The sequence below is a fragment of the Oncorhynchus masou genome, chromosome 31 (genome assembly GCF_036934945.1).
Source record: "Oncorhynchus masou masou isolate Uvic2021 chromosome 31, UVic_Omas_1.1, whole genome shotgun sequence".
Classification (NCBI taxonomy): domain Eukaryota; kingdom Metazoa; phylum Chordata; class Actinopteri; order Salmoniformes; family Salmonidae; genus Oncorhynchus; species Oncorhynchus masou.
The window spans coordinates 73,804,392-73,830,936 of NC_088242.1; the positions used below are offsets into that span (position 1 = coordinate 73,804,392).

The 26,545-nt window shown below is 43.0% G+C and overlaps 1 protein-coding gene across 1 annotated transcript in view; it reads right to left on the reverse strand.

The window, feature by feature from the left end:
• LOC135524404 (insulin-like growth factor 1 receptor) overlaps nucleotides 1-26,545 on the reverse strand; it is a 155,196-nt gene that overhangs the window by 17,890 nt on the left and 110,761 nt on the right. Inside the window, exons 3-19 of the mRNA XM_064951909.1 lie at nucleotides 24,712-25,018; nucleotides 20,785-20,927; nucleotides 20,181-20,325; nucleotides 17,363-17,571; nucleotides 15,122-15,248; nucleotides 14,540-14,775; nucleotides 12,695-12,862; nucleotides 11,831-12,038; nucleotides 6,593-6,864; nucleotides 6,288-6,430; nucleotides 6,009-6,174; nucleotides 5,767-5,869; nucleotides 5,471-5,541; nucleotides 5,130-5,359; nucleotides 4,432-4,536; nucleotides 4,035-4,194; nucleotides 3,654-3,783 (exon numbers count right to left, since the gene is read on the reverse strand). Coding sequence (XP_064807981.1) covers nucleotides 3,654-3,783; nucleotides 4,035-4,194; nucleotides 4,432-4,536; nucleotides 5,130-5,359; nucleotides 5,471-5,541; nucleotides 5,767-5,869; nucleotides 6,009-6,174; nucleotides 6,288-6,430; nucleotides 6,593-6,864; nucleotides 11,831-12,038; nucleotides 12,695-12,862; nucleotides 14,540-14,775; nucleotides 15,122-15,248; nucleotides 17,363-17,571; nucleotides 20,181-20,325; nucleotides 20,785-20,927; nucleotides 24,712-25,018 — 2,923 coding nt within the window. The remainder of the gene's footprint in view (nucleotides 1-3,653; nucleotides 3,784-4,034; nucleotides 4,195-4,431; nucleotides 4,537-5,129; nucleotides 5,360-5,470; nucleotides 5,542-5,766; nucleotides 5,870-6,008; nucleotides 6,175-6,287; nucleotides 6,431-6,592; nucleotides 6,865-11,830; nucleotides 12,039-12,694; nucleotides 12,863-14,539; nucleotides 14,776-15,121; nucleotides 15,249-17,362; nucleotides 17,572-20,180; nucleotides 20,326-20,784; nucleotides 20,928-24,711; nucleotides 25,019-26,545) is intronic.

Consider the following 26,545-nt stretch of genomic DNA (forward strand, 5'->3'; position numbering starts at 1 on the left):
AACAGGACAATGTAGGAGTGGCTTCGGAACAAGTCTCTGAATGTCCTTGAGTGGCCCAGCCAGAGGTCAGACTTGAACCCGATCAAACATCTCTGGAGAGACCTGAAAATAGCTGTGCAGCGACGCTCCCCATCCAACCTGACAGAGCTTGAGAGGATCTGCAGAGAAGAATGGGAGAATCTCCCCAAATACAGGTGTGCCAAGCTTGTAGCGTCATACGCAAGAAGAATCAAGGCTGTAATCACTTCCAAAGATGCTTACAAAGTACTGAGTAAAGGGTCTGAATACTTATGTAAATGTGATATCATTATTTTTAACAAATTTGCAAAAATTTATAAAAACCTGTTTTTGCTTTGTCATTATGAGGTATTGTGTGTAGATTGATGAGGGGGGGGGATTATGTAATCCATTTTAGAATAAGGCTGTAACATAACAAAATGTGGAAAAAGCAAAGGGGTCTGAACACTTCCAAAAGCACTGCAAGTATAAGGAACATGCACCAACAAAAATCTAGGAAATTACCCACGGCCTTAACGTATGAATAAGAAAAAACAACAACATATTTTTGGGGTGAGACAAATGGGAGACTGATCAGCAGGAATAGACCATCCATGGTACCATGACGTTGTAGACGGCCTTTTCTGGACACCGATGCTGTTTCTTTAAGTCATCCACCCGTTGCATAATGTCAGTGTCTAAAGGATCCTCCGTTGCCTTCCTCTCCCGGCGATTGGATCTGTGTCGGGGAGATGGGGTAGAGATTGATGGAGGTACAGGGAAGAGAAAAGGGTGCGCCTGGACGGTGGGTTGGGTGTAGGTGAGAAGGCATGATGAACCACCTGTAGATGGGCCCTGAGGGCTCAGCTCTGGCTCTGGAGTGTCCAAAACACCACTCCCTCCAACACCAACAAGAAGATGGCGAATGTATTAGAATACAATGTAAGCAATCTTAAAAACATCTCCATTGGCTCCTTTGAGTTAAAATGTTTACCCCAAATAACTGATTTCATCAACATCTCAATCTACTTAACACAACGCACGGTCTGTTTTCTGATGTTTGAACTAGCCTGCTATTCATTATGATAACACAGGCACGGAATATTTCCCACTCACAATTTCTCCCATCCAGAGAATAACTGATTTCACATGTTCTAACTATGTCTGCTAAACATAAGGTCACAAACACACACACTGACTATACAAAAAGACTTGGTTGCATGACGAGTACATACCGTTTCTGGCATATTTGTGTCTGTGTCTGTCTGGCGATGTCTCCCGTGAACATGAAGCCAATCCAGTTGTCTGAAAATCGGTAGGGGACACACCAGAGGCAGCCCCACTCCTCGTCTCCTTGACCCTTTTCAGATTGTGAACATACCGGTCCCAAATCTTTCTCCATGAAAGAGTGCAAAACTCACCTCACACTTCCCCTCAGTCTTTGCAAGGAAAAGTATGTCGGGTCTCAATTTCCAGGTAGGAAAAAACTGCGTTGAATACTGGAGCGCATTACAAGAGCCGCCCCTTTTGTGATGAAAAACAACATTTCTCCATCGGCCTTGTTTGTGCATTATGTGTAGACAGCATCATCGTGACTTTGTCAGTCAGCTTGTTCTCAATAAATCAATTGTTAAGTGTTCCTGTATCAATATGGACTTTTAAAAACCCACACATAATTCCACCGATAGTAATTTGATGAACAGGACATTTATTTGAATCTAGGTTTCTCTGGAGGCGTAAGAACAAGTTATCCTTACCACCAGAGGTTGGATGGGGACCTGTATCAGCGATTGTGACCAGACAGACAGATCATCTGCAGAGATATAGCTCCCCATGTACATAGTTTGTACTTTTCTATATCACGTATCAAATGAAGGAGAATGACCTTCTTTTTGTGCATATAAAACTCATATAAATACTTGATAGAACTGCAATTACAGAACTCAAGACTTTTCTCTGTAGATTCAGAGTGTATTTGAATCCAGAATACTATGGAGACATAATATTAAGTTCTACATAGGGTGAAGGGTGACCTGTATTAGTGATTTTGACCAGATAAATATATCACCTGCAGAGATGGAGCACCTTATATACTCACCTATGGTTATTACTGTTTATAATTAGGTATGACTGTGTACAGAATCAAAATGACCTTACATATATGCTTAGTTGCAGTCAAAACAACTCATATAAAGTCTGTCAGTGGTAGGAATACTTAATAGAACTAGAGTAAAGAAATCACCTACCCTCCGAATGTACACATAGTACTGTATTGGTGTGTATTCTCCGAATAATAGTTATTCTCCAGGAAATGTTACATAAATAGCAGAAATTATATACTATATGTTATATGTGCAACTTGTTATGGTACTTTGGTTGCTATAACATTTGGTTTAACGTGACATTGAGGATTTGGGCATGCTTTTTGAAGCATCCTGCCATAGGCTTTACCACTCCCATTGCTTCACTAGCAGCGATGCAAATGCTATCTGTGAGGTAAATAAATAAATAAAACTATGCCATATTTTTTATTCATTGTCTCTCAGGATCAATGGATGAATCAAATTAAGAATACTTCAAATTTTGGTGTACCACCCCTTAAATGGGAGTCGATTTGACCAAATATGACAAAATTAGTATTTACTTCAAAATTCTAAGAACTAAATTATACTTCAACCAAATTATGGTAAATCAGCTTTTTAGTACAAATGTGGTTTGTACTGCTAAAAAAAGCTGCATATCATTTAAGGGAAAATATATATAGTTTTGTTTTACAGAATATTAAAATGATCGCTAGAATAACAATCTGTTTTGACTATTTTGTTAAATTTCAGATACACATTATTTACATGCCTAATAATGTTTAATAAGAAATATGTTGATATTTTGCTATGTTTGTTGCTTTTTCCAATGGTTTCTTCTTCGGGTCAAAATGACCCCAGTTGGTAATCCATGTATGTAAAAGATGTTGGTAGATGTTGATGTTGGTAGATGTTGGTAGTATGAGGGTTAAAAAAGCCTTTTATTACATTGTATATAATTGGCTGAAACAGGAGTGTGTTGAAAGATACTTTTTTTAGATAAACAAGAAAAGACACCTACTGGTAATTTCATAGGAGCCCAGAATAAGTTCCCACAATGCTTGTTTTCATCTGCGTGACTTCAAAGACGAAGATAGGGAATGGGACGTGGAGGTGAATTTCTGTTGGCACTCTAAACCATCATTTGAAAACATCTGGAGGAGTTTAAGTGTGCTTGTAGGGACAGACCTGTGGGACACTTTCGGTTGGGAAACAAAAACTAAGGAGCTAGGAAACAGCTATAGTTCTCTAAAGCAACCCATTCCAGAGGGAGAACTGGAAGGAGCGTTGATCTGCTGTTCTAAACTCACTCTATGTTCCTGAAAGCACAGAGGAACTGGACTAAACAGGAACTACTTTTCACTGACAAAATGTACTGTACCTACTAACTATAATAGCATCCAGATGAATTTCTAACTTCCTTAGGACATGGACTGTGTGTGTGAAGTGATAGGCCTGTTTTCCCCATGCTCGTCCCGGAGAGAGCATGCAATATTCTAGCACACATACAGCTAGTGTACTGCGCAGGTCTGTGTATGCGCGTGTGTGTATGAGTCAGAGGCGAGGAGCTCTTACCAGACATCAGAGTTTGTGGTGAACACTCCGTCTTTCAGCGACTCTGGGGACATCCAGCGGACTGGCAGAAGGCCCTTCCCTCCTTTCCGATAGTAATCCGTCTCGTAGATGTCTCGCGTCATGCCAAAGTCTGAGAAGAAGAGAAGAGAATTTTGAGTGGCCACTAAATATCCCACTAATGTGAGGGAGTGGATGCTCATGAGGCCTAATCCATTCCTCACCTCTCCTTCTCTTCTGTCCATTTACATCTGCAAGCTATTCCTCTCCCTCAAGCACTCAGTGATCTCAAAATACTTACTTTGGAGTACAGCAGAGCAGAGGGAGTTTAGCATTAAACAAACAGGGGGAAGTAGAAGTAATACTGTATTTTAAGGCACTCACCCCCGATCTTGACGGTGAAGTCCTCCGCCACCATGCAGTTCCTGGCAGCCAGGTCTCTGTGGACGAACTTGTTGGCGTTGAGGTATGCCATGCCGTCCGCAATCTCCCCTGCCATCTGGATCATCTTCTTCAGCGGGGGCAGAACCTGGCTGGACGTGTTCTGTGGCAGAGAGGCAGAGACCTGAGCACAAGCAGGCCATTCAGTCTCTCCCTCCAACCTCCTTCTCCCTGCTGTCTGCAGCACTGAACCATGGCCAGGGCACACCACACAATGTGAGAGACCAACTGACGGAGGTGTGTGTGTGTGCCGTATTAATAGATGATTAATGCACTGACACACAGACTTGAGTTCTGTGAGAGACTATGTTATAAAGAGCAGGAGGGGTAATGTACATACCTCTTTACGGAGCGAGCGCAGGTGACTCTTCAGGTCTCCACGGGTCATCAGCTCCATTATCACCAAGGTGGGCTGTCCCTGAGAGACCACGCCCAGCAGACGCACCTACACCAATCACAACACAGCACCGAGAGGGTATCAGGGTAGATGAGCACAAACAATTCTCAGTGATGTAGTATTCCTTCTGAAACTTTTGGGAAAGAAACAGATATCTAAGTGCTAATATTCACTAAGTGACTGAAGTGATGTGGAATGTTCTTGCTTTTGAAACTACTCTGGCTCCTTTTAACTAAAACGACTGTGGAGCTTTGAGGAAAGCAGAAAAAAACCTCCTCCTTGCCTCTAAATTATTCAAATTGAGCTTAATAATTAAGTGTTCGGCTTTTAATCACCCAGACATGCTAAAAGGTTGTAACAGAGTTTTTCCAAGGGGGAAATCCTTAACATTTCCGTTTATCTGAATTAATGAGGATTCGGCTGTGATAGAGCACAAAGGTCTCGATCACACAGTTACAGCTGGCCTCAGGTTATACTGGAATTATACTGCAGCTCCCTGTGCCCTGGGTAGTTTGCCCTGGCTTTGACCTCTGACCTCATCAACCAGCCAGGTGTCAGCCAGCCAGCAATAATCTCATCACTCAAAGCTAGTGTTTCTGAGCCAATGTCCCTGATGTTAACTGGTGTTTTGTCTCTCTCACCACGTGGTGACAGTTGAACTCCTTCATGACAGAGGCCTCATTGAGGAACTCGATCCTCTCCCTCATGCTGGCTGACTCGTTGACCGTCTTGATGGCCACGCGCGTCTCTGGGTCGTCTTTAACCACGCCCTTAGCCAGGCCCTCGTACACCATGCCAAAGGAACCCTGGCCCAACTCCTTGTGCATGGTGATCTTTTCCCTGGCCACCTCCCACTCATCTGGAACATACACTGAACACAGGAGTAGAGGACAGTCAGAGACAGACACAAAACACCATCCCCCGAGGAGATTCGGATATTTTGCATTTATAATGACACTGTAGGTTTTCAGATGGTTCTTACTCTCAGCAGCACTGAAGTACTCAGGGTTGACAGAAGCATAGAGGACACCATTCCCCAGCCTGTCACTGTTCCTGTGGACACAAACACATCTGTGTGAGCCAGTGGAGGCAGCTTCGGCAACAGATAAATGGGATCGTTCATTCAGCAGAAAAGCCGACAATCTTATGAACTGCCTAAGGCAGGAAAATGATCACAATAGCACTATTATATTATTAAACTGATTAATATCGCACTAGTCAAACATTTTGTTACTGAGACACAGTTGTTTGTTATAGTGATCATTCAGCTCCTCTTACCTTTTTTTGTTGATAAAAAAGAGTGCAGTAATGAGGCTGGCGATAAGAATTATCACTATGATGGGGATGATGATGACCAGATAGAACGTGATGTCGTAGTCCCCTGCAACAAGATGATAACAGAACAACTATTCAAATCTGACCAATGAGAAAAGGAGGATTAAACAGAAATATAATTTCTGGGCATGAAAATCATCCATATAAAAGGCATTTTAATGAGGAAAAGCACGTGTTCTCCATACGTGTGTGTGGGATTACGTAGAAGGACACTGGCTCAGTCCAGGACCCGTTTCCTGCCAGGGAGGTGGCACGCACGCGGGCAGAGTAGTTCCCAGAGCCTAGGTTGGTCAGACGAGCTCCTTTGTGCACTCTGTAGTGCTGGCGTGACACACACTCATGTTTCTCAGGCTGGAAAACACACACACACAGACAAAGTGTCAACCTGATGTCTGATGGCCACAGTGGGTTGAGGGGTTGAGGCCCTGCAGAACTCCCAGGGGCCCTGGCCCATACAGACTCACCTCGGTGCCTTGGCGAAACTTAATCTCATACATTAGGATGAGACCGTTGGGGTTGACAGGCTCCGGCCACCTCAGCAGCACCGACCCCTCCACCTTCTCATCCCTCTCCTGATTCACCGTGCCTGGCATGTCATCCGCTTTGTCTGATGGGCAGAGACACAGACACTAAATATCAGATGGCTTCCTACACATAAGCCATTTCCAAAAAAGGAACAACAACGCAATGCAGATGGCCATGGTCAAGGTGTTGTTGTTGAAGCATTTGTGTCTAGTGTTGTCTGTGTCTGTGTGTGTGACTGCCTCACCTGCAGGTTTGGTCCTGGAGAAGACGAAGGCTCCAGCGCTGCAGCGACGGACCTCCTGGTTACAGGCGTGGATGTCGATGCGGTAGACAGTGAAGGGTTGTAGGTTGGGGATCTCTATAAACTCTGTCTTGCTCCGGTCCTCCATGAAGGGGAACTCCCTCTCGGGGGATTCTCCGTCTGTCCCATTACCCTCCAGGCCTGTGGTGTTGCCACCCCGCGACAAGGTGCTGTTAGCCACCCCAAATAGATCCCTACGCCGCCGGTCTGGGGGCCTGAATGACAAAGGGGGTTGCATAAAGAAATTCTAGAGAGAGAGACCCACTGACTCACTGTAGCAGAAAAGGCACATGTGTGGCAAAGGATAAGCGACAAAGGTTGAGGAGAAGAAGGAGTGAAGAAGATGTGTGGGCTTTCAACTTCTCTGGGAGGGAGCTGAGGCACAGTTAAAGAGGAGAGAGGGGAATATCAAGTCAGCTAGCCATACAGTAATATAGTGGTTCTCAACTGGTTTTGCCTCGGGATCCAAATTGAACAAGGTTGTCTCCGTCGCGACCTAATATTCATATTGCGAAATATAAAAATGGAAAACTATTTTTAATGCTTTATAGTAAATGGAGCAATTATATGACAAGGGAACAACATTTCCACCTCTTTCATTGTCAATAATGAAATCATTCCCATGTTCTTGATGAAGAATGTCAATAAACAATAAGTTGGTTTGAGAGCACAAAATCAACCAAAATAGTGCTGCTAATAGCTCTATATTGAAAATTCTGTGATAGAATTTTAAAAATCTGAGATTAAATTAAATTACTAAATTCATTATTATTTCTACACACTTCTTGCTGTTTTTATTTTTGAACTCTGCGACCCAAAACCTCCCGGGCGCAACCCACCAGTTGAGAATCGCTGCAGTGATATACTCTGGAACGCCATACTGTACATACAGTATACTGTAGCCTTCATACCGAGCCCACATGATGTCATTGACACGAGTCACACTGAGCAAAAGCATTCCCTTCAACCTCACTGGACAGGGCAGGGTCCTCTACAGGAATATAATATGGGAATAAGAAGTAGTAATAAGTACTATCAAGCAGTAAAATGACCAGTGGGATACAACTTAACTGAGAGTAGAGTACATTATGTTGAAGTGGTCTGGTTGTATTTGTTGTTGCAGTGTGTCTGTCCAGCTGCAGCGGTCTGCTCCCTGTGGAGCTGTGTGGTGTGATGAGGTCAGAGAGGTGGGACAGAGGTGCAGAGAGAGCACACATCCACACACTGTCAGCACCCTGCCTGTCTACTCTGTTAGCCTACATGTCCCCATCCACAGGACAAATGCACTTTTCAAGGGAAAGTTATGGGAGAATAATGACCACCTGTTTGAAGCATAGAGAGGCGTTTTTTTGCATGATACTAAAATAAGGCAAATAAAGCAATAAACACGAAATCAAATGGTACATTCTGTCAAAAAGAGCAAACAAGAGAACCTGCAACAGGACTGCAGCCCTCTTTCATGGAGTGATGGAGATGGTTGTAAACACAATGATGAGGATGACGGTGTGAGCCACAGAAGCTGGAGAGCCGGCCGGCTGCAAGTGGATCCTGGCTGGAGCCACTGACAACATGCAGGCAGTGGTAGCAGTAGCAGATCACCAGACACTACTAGGTGGGGCCACTGGGACTCCACAACACACGGGGCACTGTGCCAATACCGAGAGGAGCAGACCTTACCTAGAGTCACCTTTAGGAGACGTGTAACGACTGGCTCTCTCTGGGTCTCTGAAAGAATTCAACAGTCAGCCACAGGCGGCTGGTGGCACCTTAATTGGGGAGGACGAGCTCATAGTAATGGCTGAAACAGAATAAATGGAATGGTATTGAACTAATCAAACACATGATTCCCATGTGTTTGAAACCATTCCGATCTGTCCATTCCAGCCATTATTATGAGCTGTCCTCCCCTCAGCAGCCTCCTGTGCAGTCAGACCAGAGTGCAGTCAACTGAGGTAAGGAAAACACAGGACTGTCTGACAGTGGTGGGATGTGCTGTGTGTATGTTGGCTTAAACAACAATGAATCCAGAACATATTCAGATTCATAGGGTGTTTACAGTACACATGAACAAGACAGAGTAAATATGTAAAGAGTCTTTAAGGAGAGATAAATTCATTAGTGAATAAAAGTGACGGATGAGTGTGTCTGAAAGGACTGTGATCTCCTGAGTATCTCTCTCTAACTCCACCTAACAGTACAGACCAGCAGGGTTCACTCAGCAATACAAGAGAATGTGGTTTCTGCTTTATTTTACATTACAACATCTAGACCTTCAAAAATGCTGTACAAAGCCAATGTTCTCTCAGAACTATTCCACAAAAACAAATAACTAATATGAGCGGGTGACAAAAGACCTTGAGACTGACCGGGCACCCACTGGGAAAAAGTATTTACGGTGAGTGGAAAAACACAAACAGGCACAGACAGGCACACAGATCTGTGGGAAGAAAACAGAAGCCATCGCACACCTCTGTCAACATTCCATCCTGAAAGTTTTAACTGCTCCAGCAAAGTCCACGGTGCACAGCACTCCAAAACGATCAGTTACGATTAACAATACACAATAGCACTGAGGACTGTATAAGAAACAAGTGCATGGAAGGGAGCACGAGACAGCCTGCCATTGAAGACTGGGTCGCCCCAAGATGAATGAGAGGGGTGATGGGTAGACGCCCCCTTGTGCCAATTTGCCCAGGAGAGGGGACAGATGGCTGGGTTGCCAGAGAGCTACAAGGCAGAGCAGAGCAGAGTAAAGCAGACCTGTCCTCAAATGAACTGCAGACAGAGGACTGATACTGAAGTGTGACCTTCTAACCAGGCGCTGCTGACTGCAGCTGGTGTACTCCCTCCCCAGCTCCCCTCCTAAAAAAATACCTCCCTCTTTCTCACCTTTACACTATACGAGGGATCCTAAGAGAGACATGACTGCACTCTCTGTCTGGAGCCAGAACAGCGTGATTTAGCGGTACTCTTTTACCACAGCAGCTGAACATAGCAGCCTCTCATGCCAGTGAAAAGAGAGGCCAGAGAAAGGACACTTTTTTTCTACTTAATGATCATATACAATATGAAAGCACAGCTGTGATGGCGAGTGCTCTCTGAAGGACATACAGGGTGATAACCAGATGGTAAGGGCAGTGCCAACTGCCATCAACAGGATAAACACAGGAACCTTCGCGGTACTTCTCAATGTGTTTCTGTGTGTCCTTGGACAAGGACATTGAGAAGTACATCATGAGTTAGGTGACGTCATGGTTGCAACAACCCAATCAGCTGATGTCCACTCGGTGAATCGGAAAGGTTGTCACCCATCCCTGTCCCCTGATTACTCTCGTCTACTTCTCCAGCCAGTCAGTCTGCCTTGCTGAATGGTGTTCACTGGTCTGGCCAGCTTTAAGGGGATCTTCCCTTTCTCTCCTCATTCATTTGAATTCCAGATGGCTTCTCTGTACATTTCCTGGCAGCAGGTCACTCCGAACCATGCCGCGGACAAAGAGAGCATGTGAGGGAAGGAGGAGGGAGAGCAGCAAGGAGGGCAACAGAATGGAAAACATTTCCTCTCTCTCTGTTTCTGTTTCCCCCCTCCCTTTCGCCTTCTCTGTTAACCCTGGACTTCTGAGAAAAAAAATTGCACTCATTCAGAGGCACTTCCCTAGAGTGTTTTGTGATAATGCTGGCTCTGTTGTGGTGGAGTACCTGTGCATACACAACCATAGTCCTTAGCGGCAGGCCAGAGACCTGGCACTCCTCGGTTTCCTAGACAACTATAACAAATCAACAAGAGAGTGAAAGAAAACAATTAGTAACAATACTGCCCTACCAAGCAAAAAGGCAGTAACTGCTCACTTGGACAAAAATTAGTTAGTCATTTTTGCTACATTAAATACATGCTTAATCATGTGGACAAGTATCCTGCCTCTATTGTGTTTTGGAGAAAATGGTTGCCATGTTTGCAGTAACTGCACTCGGTTACTGTGAAACCAAGGTTAATAAAAGCCATTTTTCTCAGTTCCACGATATGAGCAGATACTGCCTTTTTGCTTGGTAGGGCAGAATAGTGGTCTTGTTTTATTGTTTGTTTTAATACTGTGAAAGAGAGCATCACAGAGGCAAAGGAAAGGGCATCATAACATTACATAAATGCATGAGCTCAGTCCAGCAGGTGATGAAGAGCATACTGTACTAAGCAGGCTGTCGTCAGGGCAAGATATAAACACTGGAATGTATCAAGCAACAGAGAAACCTATGGAGGTTAACAAGTGCATTAGAATTAGTTTTCCATTCAATTTGTTTTGCGATGAAATGGTACTAATTCAGTGAATACTCAAACTTGTACCCTGAATACACTGAGTATACAAACGCAGTATCGCTCATGCACTCATTCACCTCACACAAACAGACACACACAGGGCCTGATCTGCCATCTGGTATGGAGAAACAAGTGGCCTGAGTTTACCCTGAAAAATGATCAATTTCAAAACACAGTGAGTACATTTGTGTGTGTATGACATAGAGTGAATGTGTGTGTGGGAAGGGGTTGGAGTCTTTGAAACTGTAAAGCATCCGTAGCCATGAGAAGGTAAAATTATAACACAACACAGATGTCGTTCCCCATTCTGGCAAACAAAAGGCTAACGGGCTGAAAGGGTGCAGCCAGCCCAGCGAGCAGAGCGCAGCGCAGGCCCTTCAGACTCATTAATCAGATCCCTCTCCCTGGGTTTGTTTGTGCTGCCTAAATTACAGCCTGCTAGGCCTTAATATCCGCCGCCGCCGCCGTCGTCATGGCGATGGAAAAGCCACAAGTGCCGTAAGCAGGCATTGAATTCCTGCTCCCCATGTTTCTCCCAGTCAGGCAGGGTCCTCTGACACAGCTACAGCCCAGCAGCCCTACACTCTCCCTCCCTCCAAACCCTCATGATGTTTAGATCCTGTCAGTCCCAGTCTCAGGGCTGGGTAATTACAGCGCCACTGCCTCCTGATCCTGGATCTCTCTCTGGGCTATTAAAGCAAACAGGACCCAGACTGTGAGCTCAGCTCTTTGATAATAATCGACAAAGTCTCAGAGAAGGGTTTGGTCCAAAAGCTGTAATCAAATGGGGGAGGTTATAGCCAGCGCTTTACTACCACACTGTTGAATGATCTCTCACCATAGAGAAAGACTGCCTGCTGCCTGGCACCTACCTGGGGGTGAAGATGGAGTTGTGCAGGAAGTTCTCAAAGACTTTGCGGTAGGATGCGTCATCTATCTCTGCCTTCAGGTCCTCCTTGGTCTTGGGGCATGGGCAGCAGGGGCCCTTGTCCCCCCCAGACAGGTCAGGTTTGGTGGGCTTGGTGTCGTCCTCCATGTCTGCCAACCCCGTGGCTGAGATTCTAATGGGGATCTTCAGCTCTTTTGTTGAGAGTTGGAGGGGAACAGGACCCGTTAGCAAATGACAGCATTCACCCATGAAAGCAAAAATGAAAAGGGATTAGGTGGTGTTGTGAGGGAAATCTTATGTTTGTGTATCAAATCAATGCTACTTTTCTAATAACTAATTAGCTGGGTTAATGCAGGTAACTGACTGATCGTGTATGGAGGAATCCTCACTATCACTGATAAGCAACTTGGCAGTACACCCAGAATATTGCTATGAGAACAACCAAGGTATCTCAGTTAAGGTCTCAACTTGGAGAGAGAAAGCCTTGTGAGGTATTGGTCAGTCACATGTGCGAGCCACCAGTAATGATGAATGAATAATGCTAAATCATGCATATATAACTTGTCTGTGTATAGCGGTATATAAGACAACTGCTAGGAATGATTCAGCAGAGTTTCTGATAGACCTGTATGTTGTGCAGAATTTGTTGTAAACCTCTCCAGCTTGCTGATAATAAAGAGTGATTAATTTAAGATTGACTTCAGGTGTCCCTGGTGTTGAATTTCCACCAGAGTGTACAGAGCATTATAATACTAGAGGAGGAGAGATACCTACAGTTTGGACTCCATAATGCACAAAGATGAAAAGTAGACAAGGGAAGAGAAAGAGGAGGAGTTGGAATGCTGACCTTTGGAGCAGTAGTTGTGTTGGTACAGCTCCTTGTCTTCAGCTTGCTGCTGCCAGCGGATCAGGTAAAAAGTGAGATTGCCGTTAGGGTTGAGGGGAGGTGACCATTTCACCACCAGCTTGGAGGACGAGTTTGAATACGCCCGGGTATCCATTGGCATAGACGGCTCTGTGACAAAAACACATAAATGTTGAAATGCTGTGAGTGGTGTTTACTACACAGAACCAAAATACAAACACAACATGCAACAATTACAAAGATTTTACTGACTTACAGTTCATATAAGGAAATCAGTCATTTGAGATGAAATCATTAGGCCCTAATCTATGGATTTCACACGACTGGGAATACAGATATGCATCTGTTGGTTACCTTAAAAAAAGGTATGGGTGTGGCTCAGAAAACCAGTCAGTATCTGGTGTGACCACCATTTGCATCATGCAGTGCATCTCCTTCACATAAAGTTGATCGGGCTGTTGATTGTGGCCTGTGGAATGTTGTCCCACTCCTCTTCAATGGCTGTGCGAAGTTGCTGGATATTGGCAGGAACTGGAACACGCTGTCGTAAATGTCGATCTGGAGCATCCCAAACATGCTCAATGGGTGACATGTTTGGTGAGTGTCCAGGCCATGGAAGATCTGGGAGATTTTCAGCTTGCGGAATGGGGCGTGTATTATCATGCTGAAACTTAATGTGATGGCAGCGGATGAATGGCAAGACAATGCCTCAGGATCTGGTCACGGTATCTCTGTGCATTCAAATTGCCAACGATAAAATGCAATTGTGTTTGTTGTTCATAGCTTATACCTGCCAATACCATAACACAACTCCACCGTTACCATGAGGCACTCTGTTCACAACATTGAAATCAGCAAACCGCTCGCCCACACAACGCCATACACGCTGTCTGCCATCTGCCCAGTACAGTGTAAACAGGGATTCATTGGTGAAGAGCACACGTCTCCAGTGTGCCAGTGACTATCAAAGGTGAGAATTTGCCCACTGAAGTCAGTTATGACGCTGAACTGCATTCAAGTCAAGACCCTGGTGAGGACAATGAGCACGCAGAAGAGCTTCCCAGGGATGGTTTTTGACAGTTTGCGCAGAAATTCTTTGGTTGTGCAAACCCACCGTTTCATCAGTTGTCCGTGTGACTGGTCTCAGACAATCCCGCAGGTGAAGAAGCCGGATGTGGATATCCGGAGCTGGGGTGGTTACACTTGGTCTGTGGTTGTGAGGCCGGTTGGATGCACTGCCAAATTCTCAAAAATGACGTTGGAGGCGGCTTATGGTAGTGAAATGAACACTAAATACATTGGCAACAGCTCTGGTGGACATTCCTGCAGTCAGCATGCCAATTGCGTGCTCCTTCAAAACTTGCGACATCTGTGACATTGTGCTGTGTGACAAAACTGAACATTTTAGAATGTCCTTTTATTGTCCACAGCACAAGGTGCACCTGTGTAATTATCATGCTGTTTAATCAGCTTCTTGATAAGCCAAACCTGTCAGTTGGATGGATTATCTTGGCAAAGAAATGTTCACGGACAGGGATATAAACAAAATTGTGCACAACATTTTTCGTGCATATTATAGAATATTTCTGGGAGCTTTTATTTGACATGTTGTGTTTATATATATTTTTGTTCAATCTATAAAGTTTTACATGTGTTGTTTTCATGAAGCTTAATATAAGAATGATACATTTCCTTATTGAAAGTTCTGATAAGAAGTGTTTCAGTTTATCCTGGGTGAAAACATGTTCATGGCTGAGGTGACCTGCTGCTGTGTACAGTAGCTGTACTGTAGTCTGGTCTGTGTACAGCAGCTGTACAGTGTCTTACCTGAGGGGCTGGTGCGTATATAGACCACGTCACTCTTGGCTCCAGGGATGTGTTTGTCCTCCACCACCAGGGTGATGGCCTTGACAAAGATGGCATACTGGGTCCAGGGCTTCAGTGGGGACAGCAGCACACCAGGGTCTATCTCTTTGTCTTGCGGTAGGTCCACGTCAACCATGTTCCAACTGTTGGAGCCACACCCATCCTGGCCATCAAACTCTGTGATGTTCTGGTGCGGTCTGGATTGCATGGTTAAGACACCTTATGTCAATTTAGTACAGCAACTCTGAATCCACAAACACAGCAGATAATGTCCTGTCTACAAGTATAAGTATTTGGGGCAGCAGGTAGCCTAGTGGTTAGCGCGTTGGGCCAGTAACCGAAAGGTTGCTATTCCCGAGCTGACAAGTTAAAAATCTGTTGTTCTTAACAAGGCAGTTAACCTACTGTTCCTAGGCCGTCATTGTGAATAAGAATTTGTTCTTAACTGACTTGCCTAGTTAAATAAAGGTTAAATAAAAAATATAAAAATAAAGGCTCTACGCAGTACAATAGGGAATGGTATATCTCCATGAGAATACTTACGCTTCCTTGTAGTAGACGATGAAGCTGATGAGGTCTCTGTAGTCTGGTGGTCGGTAGCGCTCCCAAGTCAGCTTGATGCGGTTACTCATCGTGCTGTTGGACTTGAACTTCAGGATATGACTCTCACCTACAAACACAAACCACACCTTAGATTAGTAGTTCCCAAACTGGTGTGTGGTGGTCCCCCCGCCCCTGCCAAAAAGGAATTCAGTCCAGCTTTCAACTTACTCTTGAAAGTTGTAGCTAATAGTAGAATGCATAAGATGCTATTTCCCTCATTAAAATGCTAATCAATTTATAAAATTTTTGACATGCGTTTTTCTGGATTTTTGTTGTTGTTATTCTGTCTCTCACTGTTCAAATAAACCTACCATTAACATTTTAGACTGATCATTTATTTGTCAGTGGGCAAACGTACAAAATCAGCAGGGGATCAAATATTTTTTTCCCTCACTGTATATATTTTGTAAATATACAGTACCAGTCATAAGTTTGGACACACCTACTCATTCAAGGGTTTTTCTTTACATCAAACTATGAAATAATACATATGGAATCATGTAGTGACCAAAAAAAGTGTTAAACAAATCAAAATATATTTTATTTTTGAGATTCTTAAAAGCCACCCCTTGCCTTGATGACAGCTTTGCACAATCTTGGCATTCTCTCAACCAGCTTCATGAGGTAGTCACCTGGAATGCATTTCAATTAACAGTTGTGCCTTGTTAAAAGTTAATTTGTGGAATTTCTTTCCTTAAAGTGTTTGAGCTAATCAGTTATGTTGTGACAAGGTAGGGGTGGTATACAGAAGATGGCCATATCTGGTATAAGACCAAGTCCATATTATGGCAAGAATAGCTCAAATAAGCAAAGCGAAACAACAGTCCAGCATTGCTTTAAGATATGAAGGTCAGTCAATACGGAAAATGTCAGTGCTGTCTCAAAAACCATCAAGCACTATGATGAAACTGGCTATCATGAGGACCGCCACAGGAATGGAAGACCCAGAGATTATTTCACTTATAATTCACTGTATCACAATTCCAGTGGGTCAGAAGTTTACATACACTAAGTTGACTGTGCCTTTAGACAGCTTGGAAAATTCTAGGAAATTATGTCATGGCTTTAGAAACTTCGGATAGGCTAATTGACATCATTTGAGTCAATTGGAGGTGTCCCTTTGGATGTATTTCAAGGCCTACCTTCAAACTCAGTGCCTCTTTGCTTGACATCATGGGAAAATCAAAAGAAATCAGCTAAGACCTCAGAAAAAAATTATAGACCTCCACAAGTCTGGTTCATCCTTGGGAGCAATTTCCAAACACCTGAAGATACCACGTTCATCTGTACAAACAATAGTACGCAAGTATAAACACCATGGGGACCACGCAACTGTCATACCGCTCAGGAAGGAGACGCATTCTGTCTCCTAGAGACGAACGAACTTTGGTGCGAAAAGTGCAAATCAATCCCAGAACAGCAGCAAACGACCTTGTGAAGATGCTGGAGGAAACAGGTACAAAAGTATCTATATCCACAGTAAAACGAATCCTATATCGCTCAGCAAGGTAGAAGCCACTCCTCCAAAACTGCCATAAAAAATGTTTGCAAATAAATTCATTAAAAATCCTACAATGTGATTTTTTGGATTTTTTTTTCTCATTTTGTCTGTCATAGTTGAAGTGTACCTATGATGAAAATTACAGGCCTCTCTCATCTTTTAAGTGGGAGAACTTGCACAATTGGTGGCTGACTAAATACTTTTTTGTCCCACTGTGTGTGTGTGTGTGTATATATATATATATATATATATATATATATATATATATATATATATATATATATATATATATATATATATATATATATATAAAATTGTCAGATTAATCAGTATCTGCTTTTTTTGGTCCTACAATAATCGGTATCGGCATTGAAAAATCATAGTCGATCGACCTCTAATACACACTATATATATTTTACAGACACAATCTATTTTACAATAGTTATATTTTGTTTGTTTCTAGTCCTGTCCTTCCTCTACCCTCAACCTCTCCCATCGGTTTCTGATGTCCTTCCAGTTCTTCCAGTTCTATTTGCCATATATTTTTAATTGTGCTGTTTCACAAAAGTTCTGAACCCCTGTCTTATATAATCTTGTCACAACACATTTAGAAAACTTAGTTGTGATAACAGTGTTGCATTAGATTAAGACTTCTTATTAAATCACATAGGTGTACTCACAGCTTGCTCTGTCTCCATTGTTGCGGAAATCGCCCTCCTCAAACTTCTCAGTGATGTCCGTCTTCTCCCACATATTGTGGATCTCAGACATGCAGAGTTTGGGGTTGAAGCGGAAGGATAGCCTCCCAGCCTTGATGGTCAGGTTGTGTTGGGTCCAGTCCCACAGGTACTGCAGGCGCTGGTTGTCAATGGCAGAAAAAGCATACATCCTGAGGGGAGACAACAGACAGGTGTTAACTTACTATCACACCTCGCAGCTGTGCTGGCATAGATGGGACCAAACCACTTTTTAAATCAGTCAGTTTATTTACTTTAAGCACACAATAGAGCACTGAGGATAAAGTCGTCCAAATGTTGTAGAGTGGTTGGCCTAGTTTTCCATCTGGTGGATATGTAAAGTGTTAGGAGGAGAAGACGTCAGAGCGGATTGTGTTTCAGTGTGCGTGGGTGTGTCTGTCTAACACAGAGCTGTGCACACAGAGAGGGCCAGAGATGAAACAGAGCGACTCAGAGCCTCTCAGCTACATGGAATACCTTGGGAACGAGCGGAATGCCAGCCCTTCTCTAGAGCATTGCTCGCACTGTAACTCTAGCCTGGGAGGGATGACAACAAGAGACCTGAGAGGCTTTCCCACGACCCTCCTGGTCATCTCCAGAAACACTCTCCCTATCTCTGACAGGGGATAGGACCCTGGTGATGTCATGCTACAGCCAGAATAGGCTGGTACACCTGGGTTTCCATTCAGATAGAGCCCTCTGGGTACAAACTGGTTGAATCAACGTTGTTTCAATGTAATTTGTCAGCGTATTGTGACGTGGAAAATAATGCACATTTGATTTTTTTTAAAGTAATCAACTGCTGTGTTTACGGTGAAATTTAAACCACAGGATTATGCCATCATGGTAACCAAGTTTCAACATAGATGATGTCAGACCTTCATTGTTATATGCACTACAAATTAATAATTGATATGTTGGATTCACATCTCCATTTCAACCAAAAATACAAGTTAAAGAATAAGACTAAATAAAATGAAATGTTATTTAAAGTGCATTTGAAGTTTTATTTTATTTGATTTAGTCCTATTGTGTAACTGAGAAGACATGAATCTAACATATCTATTTCTAATTTATCGACAACTGGAATTGCATTTTAATAACCAAATCTCTATTTCTGATGTAAATGGCATGTTATAGAAGGGTCCAGAGTCCAAACACTTGTTTTCCATCTTCTCCTTGTTTTTGAGAAACTTACCCAAACCAGCGATTCACTTCCTCATCCGCGTGTAGGCTGCTGGTAGAATGGACAGAGGTATCGCTCGAGTCGCAACAAAATGGAATATAAGTTGCGGATAAAGTTTGGAATGACGCAATTTCATGTGTACAACATTTAAAGACCTGCATCACTATACTGAGAGCCTTTCTGTTTGTTCATGTTTTTCAGAGCCCTCGTACTGCACAATGAGGATGAGGAAGTGAAACACTGGTTGGGCTAAGTTTCTCAAAAACAAGTGAAATAGTGAGGGAAAAAATGTCTGGACCCTTCTGGACCCTACATATATTTTTTTATTCTAAATTTAAATTCTCCTTTAAAGCTAGACTAAATCAGTGGCACAGATGGAACTATCCAAGCAGAAGATAGATCTCCTTCTAATGTTGATATCTTATTGCATTGACAACTAAACCCAATTCAATATCACTTTTGATATAGAATATATGTATAGCCTATTAACTTGCCGAAAATGTAACAAATTATAGGTACGAGTCTCCACCAAAAATAACAGTTAAATAATAGGATTAAGCCAGTGGCTCAGCTGGAACTATCCAAGCAGGAGATATGCCTCTTTTAAACGTTGATATTTGGTTGTGTTGTCAATCAAATACAATATTACTTTTGTAATACAGTAAATAGCTTAAAGTCTTAAAAACTAATGTAACATTCAACCTTAAAATGAGTAAAACTTCAACGGCCACATTTTGAAGTTGCTGTAACTAAACCTTTCTTATGTAATCATATAAAGTGACCACGTGCATGTTCAAGATAGCATGCACAATCGCTGTCATATTCTGCACAGAATCGTGAATAGCATTGATCACTTGCACCATGTGCTTTTAATGTAACTTCAACTGTAATCCAGTTCTTTGATTCTGCTATTAGATGAAGCACAGTGATATTCATCTGTTGTATAAATAAACAAAATATCTGACATTGTATTCCCATTGGAACTTTTCTGTGCTTTTAAATGGTTGGAAGCACAGTGATAGACATTTGGGTGACAACTGAATCAAAACTCTGGCTTTGTTTTTTGATTGGAATTTGGTTGTGTTTTTAGATGGTTGAAAGCACAGTGATAACACATTGGAACTTCAACAAACTGTTGGCTGCCTTTTTGAGTGAATATACTGTAGGTTGTAATCTCATTGATCAACGTCTCAACCAAATAATACCCAATGATCCACATTGAAATAACATGGTGTGCCCAGTGGGATAGTTCACCACCTTTTCATTATACAACTTGGAGAGGTGCCTTGTTATGGTGGTTTTGTGTGAATTCCTTTGTACTGTAAATGTTATGGCTGGTCGCCTCTACTCATAAATAAATCATGAGTGAAACATTCAAAACCTGCTGCTGGGATACATTTGACATGAGATAGATTCCAAAAATCCATTTAAATCATCCATGTGTCAATTTTCCTGTTCAGAAATATGGCTGAACCCCGCTGATATTGGAGTGACAACATCTTTCCTCTCTAGGCTGTGGTTCAAGGCTGACACGTCCCCAAACACATCTCAGACTCAGAGAGCAGCCTGCCGTACCCTTCCATGAGCTCCTCCCCGTTGATGTAGCGCAGGCTCTTGAGGAAGGAGAGCGATCCTAGTGTGTGGGAATGTCGGATCCTCACATAGCCTGTCACTGTCTGGATCAGCCCCATGAAGCTCTCCAGCTCTGAGGCAATGTTATCTGGGGAGAGGAGAGAGTCAGCAAACACTAGTCAGACACAACAGCCAGTGAGTAAGAACCACAGCTCTGAATACATCAAATCCCACAGGCAACTGTACTGCTATACTGTATGACTATACTATATGACTATACTATATAATATACTGTATGACTATACTATATGACTATACTCAATGCTCTAGAGGAGAATAACCCTGGCTCCAGCAAATCCAGAGTTGTACAAACGTTTTCATATCTAAAGATAAGCTGTAAGTCACTCTGTCAAGTTGAGCAAATAAATAGCATAATAGCATAATGTGATAATTGGTTTGGGGCACAGAGAAGGCAGCTGATGTAATGTTGACTCTGTGGCACACACTAGCTCTCCCAGTGGCCCCGTGCTCTGTGTTCCCCTCCCAGTCTCTGGGGAGACAGACAGACTGAGTGGTCCTGGTTACTGGTACTGGTACTGGTACTCACTGCCACGGCGGATGTTGATTTGCAGGTTGCCTTTGATGACTGTGCAGCCCATTAGAGACTGAGCAGCATCCACTGAGTCGATGGTCTTGGAGTCGCAGATCTTATCACACAAGCCATCACAGGCACTGCAGAACATACTGTGACTGAGGGAGAGAAAGGAGGGGGAGAGAAGAGGGAAAACATTCAAGAAATGACCTTAACTAAATAAAACTTTTAAAAAAAAGACAATTTCCAAGAAACGTAATTAAGACGCCTCACCCCAACTCACCTTAAAAATTCCAAACTTCCAGAAGTAAAAATGAGTCTAATTTTAGCTTTCTAAAATACAAGGACACTTTCTTTGTGAACTATGTATTTTTTACAAGTCCTCATATGAACCCATGGTTTCATGAGAAAATGACTCACTAAACAGTCCTAAAGACAAAACAAGACTGATAAGGTAAAAAATACAGCAAGTTGTCGTTTTTCGTCATGAATCTTGTTCTGTAGGCAGCTCTGCAGTGGTCAATAGCTGGCACAGCCACAATGTCATCAAATCTTATATAAACCTAACACTAACCTTAACCTTAACTTTAAACACACTGTTAACCCTCATGACTAGGCCTGTGGCGGTCAAGAAATTTAGTCAGCTGGTGATTGTCAAGCAAATAACTGTTGGTCTCACTGTGACAGTGAATTAACATAAACACATTTAGCATCTCCTGGCATCCACAAATTTTATTTGACCTTTATTTAACTAGGCAAGTCAGTTAAGAACAAATTCTTATTTTCAATGACGGTCTAGGAACAGTGGGTTAACTGCCTGTTCAGGGGCAGAACAACAGATTTGTACCTTGTCAGCTCGGGGGTTTGAACTTACTAGTCCAACTCTCTAACCACTAGGCTACCCTGCCACCCCATATAGCCTACAAGCCACTGATATCAAATATCATATTTGTGTGCTCATGCGGCTATTCTGTGTTGAGCGGTTAACAAAGAAATAGGTACTCCTATATGCTTAATTTAGAGATATTAATGTAACTTTAGTTGTTCTAAAAACGTTGGGCTGTATGTTTATATTTTTGTAAGGCTGCATGATGAGATTCTAATGATGATTTGAAAAAAGTCGCTTGAAAGGCATGAGCTCTGCTTAGTTTTTGCGCAGGCTGTACACACTCCACTCTCATTCACAATTTGACAAGCACTTGATAATGCCTCGAATTTCACGGCGGTATCCCCTTTGTGGCCGTAATACACCCTAACAAAATTGATGCCTTTTGAGGCCCGGAGTGCTGCGTAGTGCCCTTCTCCCTGAGTGCTGCATAGTGCCCTTCTCCCTGAGTGCTGCGTAGTGCCTTTCTCCCTGAGTGCTGCGTAGTGCCCTTCTCCCTGAGTGCTGCGTAGTGCCCTTCTCCCTGAGTGCTGCGTAGTGCCCTTCTCCCTGAGTGCTGCGTAGTGCCCTTCTCCCTGAGTGCTGCGCAATCCAAAGCACCTCTCACTCACATGGCTCTCGTCACGTGATTGTCTTCACTTGTAGCCTGTGAGAAAGCACCAGACACATCAGGGACGGAACTGTGCGCGTCCTTAACCAATTCCAAGGTGCATATTGAAGATATTGAAGAACTGTCCACATTTACTTTTGGTCAGCAAGATGAGTAGGCCTAACAAACAGCAAAAGTACTAGCCTATGTCAATCCACTATCCCCCATAGTACAAAAGTCAACCTTTTTCATTCTGTGCAAGAAATAAATATTCCAAACATAGTCTGGGACAGTTAATACATCCACTAGCATCATTTAAAAAAACATGTTTTTTAAAGTAATATGGCTGATGAAACAGAACAGAACATTTAGCTTAAAATGTTGATAAACTACGAGGCTATTTCTTCACATTATAAGCGGAGCAATAAGCACATGGCAGTAGGCCATAAGCGCAAATGTTCCATTAGTGCGAAAACACCATTATCAAAAGATACCGCAAATGTGATTATGCATGTAATGCATTTATTATTAAGGTGCATTTATATGGTGAAAATTATCTTCTCCAAACTTGAAACTCACGCACTGCTTATGTGTGCCAGTTAGGCTATAAACCCTTTGTAAAGCAGATTAAGGTGATTAATTTTGTCCACTTTAGTTGTGATACAAACCTTATCAAAACATATAGGCCTATGGGCTAGGCTACATGAGGTGTGCAACTATGGTTCGAAAAAGTCGCAAAAAAGGCAGTTTCTTATGCTGGGCATCATTCACAAGTGATAATATTTAAGTGATATGTTAATATTGTCACTCATCAGACTATTTGTGATTTAATCTTGTCTTTACATATACAAAATAATATATGTGTAAAATTTGTTTTGATTTAGAATGGACCATTATCATGCACCTGTATAAATGCACTTAAATAGCGAATGGAGGACGCTTTTCCTGTGGTTCATTTTCATGCCAGTCAGGTAGGCTATACACCTGTTGTAAAGATAAACAATGTGCTTAATATTAGGAAAGTTGAGAAATAAATATAGTAGGCCTAATCTATAGAAAGCTGATCGGATCCTCCTCTTTTTATTAGAGGCCATCATTCTGTGTTTTTTTTTTGCACAATTGCATAGGGCTCTCATGAAGTGTTTGATTAGATTTTTGATTACCTTTGCATTGATGTCAGAGTGATTAGATGGACAATAGAGTGCTGAGTACCAGGCAGTTAGCAAGTTTGGTAGGCTACTAATGCCTGGAGAAAATTACCGGGACTAAACAGTCAGGTGGAAATTCATGACTCGTAACCGCCGGTGTGGCGGTAATAACGTCACCGCAACAGCCCTACTCAATATGATGAAACCTGCAACAAAGACTCAAAAGTTTGGAGAATAAAAAAATCTAAATACGGATTAAGTTACCCTGAGACATTAACAAAGATATTCTCTTATTCAAACTTAATGATGTCAAACGGGGAAATGTCAAACAATGGAAATGTTCTGAGTTACAGCGCTGCTATGATAAATCCCTCCTGAACGCATTCAAGCAATGTTCAGAAAGTCCCTTCTGTATCTGATGTTTACATTTATGCTTGCTACAGTATGACTACACCCTACGGGCCCGGACGTCATTTACGGAAATTCCCCAATGGATTAGTCTTGTGTACTGAGGTGAGCATCTTCCTCTGATTCAGAATTACCTGGAAAGTCCACAGGCTTCGATCATTCATGACGGAACACTACATTCTGCCCGAAGCATGTTTAGCTCTGAAGCTTCTCCTTGGAGAGGCAGCCTAGCGGTTAGAGCAGGGGTGTCAAACTCATTCCACGGAGGGCCGAGTGTCTGCAGGTTTTTGTTTTTTCCTTTCAATTAAAACCGAGGCATTCAGGTGAGGGGAGTTCCTTACTAATTAGTGACCTTAATTCATCAATCAAAAACAAGGGTGGAGCGAAAACCTGGAGACCCTCGGCCCTCTGTGGAATGAGTTTGACACGTGGGTTAAAGCATTGGGCCAGTAACTGAAAGATTTCTGGTTTGAATATCCGAGCCAACAAGGTGAACAAATCTGTCGATATTCCCTTCAGTAAGGCACTAAACCATCATTTGCTCCAGGGGTGCCATACTACTATGGCTGACCCTGTACAACAACACATTTCACTGCACCTATCTGGTGTATGTGACAATAAAACACATATTTTTGTTTTTAAGAATGTTATCTCTTAAAGGACCAGGCGGAGGAGGTGTTGAGATAGAGGTGAATTATTCAGAAGACATCTGCATGCAGATTCGTAATGCAACAAAACACACACTGCCAGAAAGTCACCCCACAATCAATATGTCAGAGGACTGTTTACAGTAACAATGACTGGAGTGAAATCATGATAGTACTCAATATAATACTGTAGACAACCCATAACCAGGACCATGCCTGATACTGGGGAGCCCTTGAGGTGAAGTGTGATCTCTACTGTCTTACTTATTGCTCTCATTGCGTGTGAAGCCTGATGGACACTCAGGCATGCACTCCCCTCCATGGATGACAAAGTGAAAGTCACCGGCCAGGTGCACATGTTCACACAGGTCCATGGTAATGCAGCGCCAGCCCTCAAACTTGTAAGTGTCTGGGGGGCAGTCCTGCACGCAGCGGCCCTCGTGGTAGTAGTGCAGGCAGGCTGCGCAGGCCATGTCGTCGTCCGGCTCCGTACAGCTTCCCAGGCACTGGGCATGGCAACACTCACCACCGTCCGTACATGCCTGCCGCTCACACTTCTTCTCTGGGCACACTGGGCAAAACAGACAGAAAGAAACAGGTTAGTGGGTCAGAGTAAACAGTCAGCATATTACTGTAGGTCTGGATGACAGGGTCTGAGTAAACAGTCACCATATTACTGTAGGTCTGGATGACAGGGTCTGAGTAAACAGTCACCATATTACTGTAGGTCTGGATGACAGGGTCTGAGTAAACAGTCAGCATATTACTGTAGGTCTGGATGACAGGGTCTGAGTAAACAGTCAGCATATTACTGTAGGTCTGGATGACAGGGCCTGAGTAAACAGTCACCATATTACTGTAGATCTGGATGACAGGGCCTGAGTAAACAGTCAGCATATTACTGTAGGTCTGGATGACAGGGTCTGAGTAAACAGTCAGCATATTACTGTAGGTCTGGATGACAGGGTCAGAGTAAACAGTCAGCATATTACTGTAGGTCTGGATGACAGGGTCAGAGTAAACAGTCACCATATTACTGTAGGTCTGGATGACAGGGTCAGAGTAAACAGTCAGCATATTACTGTAGGTCTGGATGACAGGGCCTGAGTAAACAGTCACCATATTACTGTAGATCTGGATGACAGGGCCTGAGTAAACAGTCACCATATTACTGTAGGTCTGGATGACAGGGTCAGAGTAAACAGTCAGCATATTACTGTAGGTCTGGATGACAGGACCTGAGTAAACAGTCAGCATATTACTGTAGGTCTGGATGACAGGGTCAGAGTAAACAGTCAGCATATTACTGTAGGTCTGGATGACAGGGTCAGAGTAAACAGTCAGCATATTACTGTAGGTCTGGATGACAGGGTCAGAGTAAACAGTCAGCATATTACTGTAGGTCTGGATGACAGGGTCAGAGTAAACAGTCACCATATTACTGTAGGTCTGGATGACAGAGTCTGAGTAAACAGTCACCATATTACTGTAGGTCTGGATGACAGGGTCAGAGAGGAAACAGTGCCATATTACTGTAGGTCTGGATGACAGGGTCTGAGTAAACAGTCAACATATCACTCTAGGTCTGGATGACAGGGTCTGTGTAAACAGTCACCATATCACTCTAGGTCTGGATGACAGGGTCAGAGTAAACAGTCACCATATCACTCTAGGTCTGGATGACAGGGTCTGAGAGGAAACACACTAATGGAGTTAACAGATAAAGCACCGATCACTCTAATTAGCTTATATACAGTGTCAAATTACAATAAATTCAAAGGTTTTTATACTGGAATACATGTATGAGCTTCTTTCCCTGGAGAGGATAAAGGGTTAAATGTGTTAACTATTATTAGACCTATATCAAGTTCTGAGGACAGGAGTGAGGATGGGTGGCATGATGAGACTCTGATTAAGCTGGACGGTGTGTGTGTGTGTGTGTGCATGCCTAGCCTGTACTGTGCTCGTTGGAGGTCGAGGAGAGGCAGGCTTTAGGATTAGTGGGCTGTAAAATGGTAATCGCTGAGCAGAGCTGGGGAGCTGGAGAACGCTCTCAGAGAGGAAGTGGTGTGCCGTCAGGGCGTTGAATGTTTGCGCA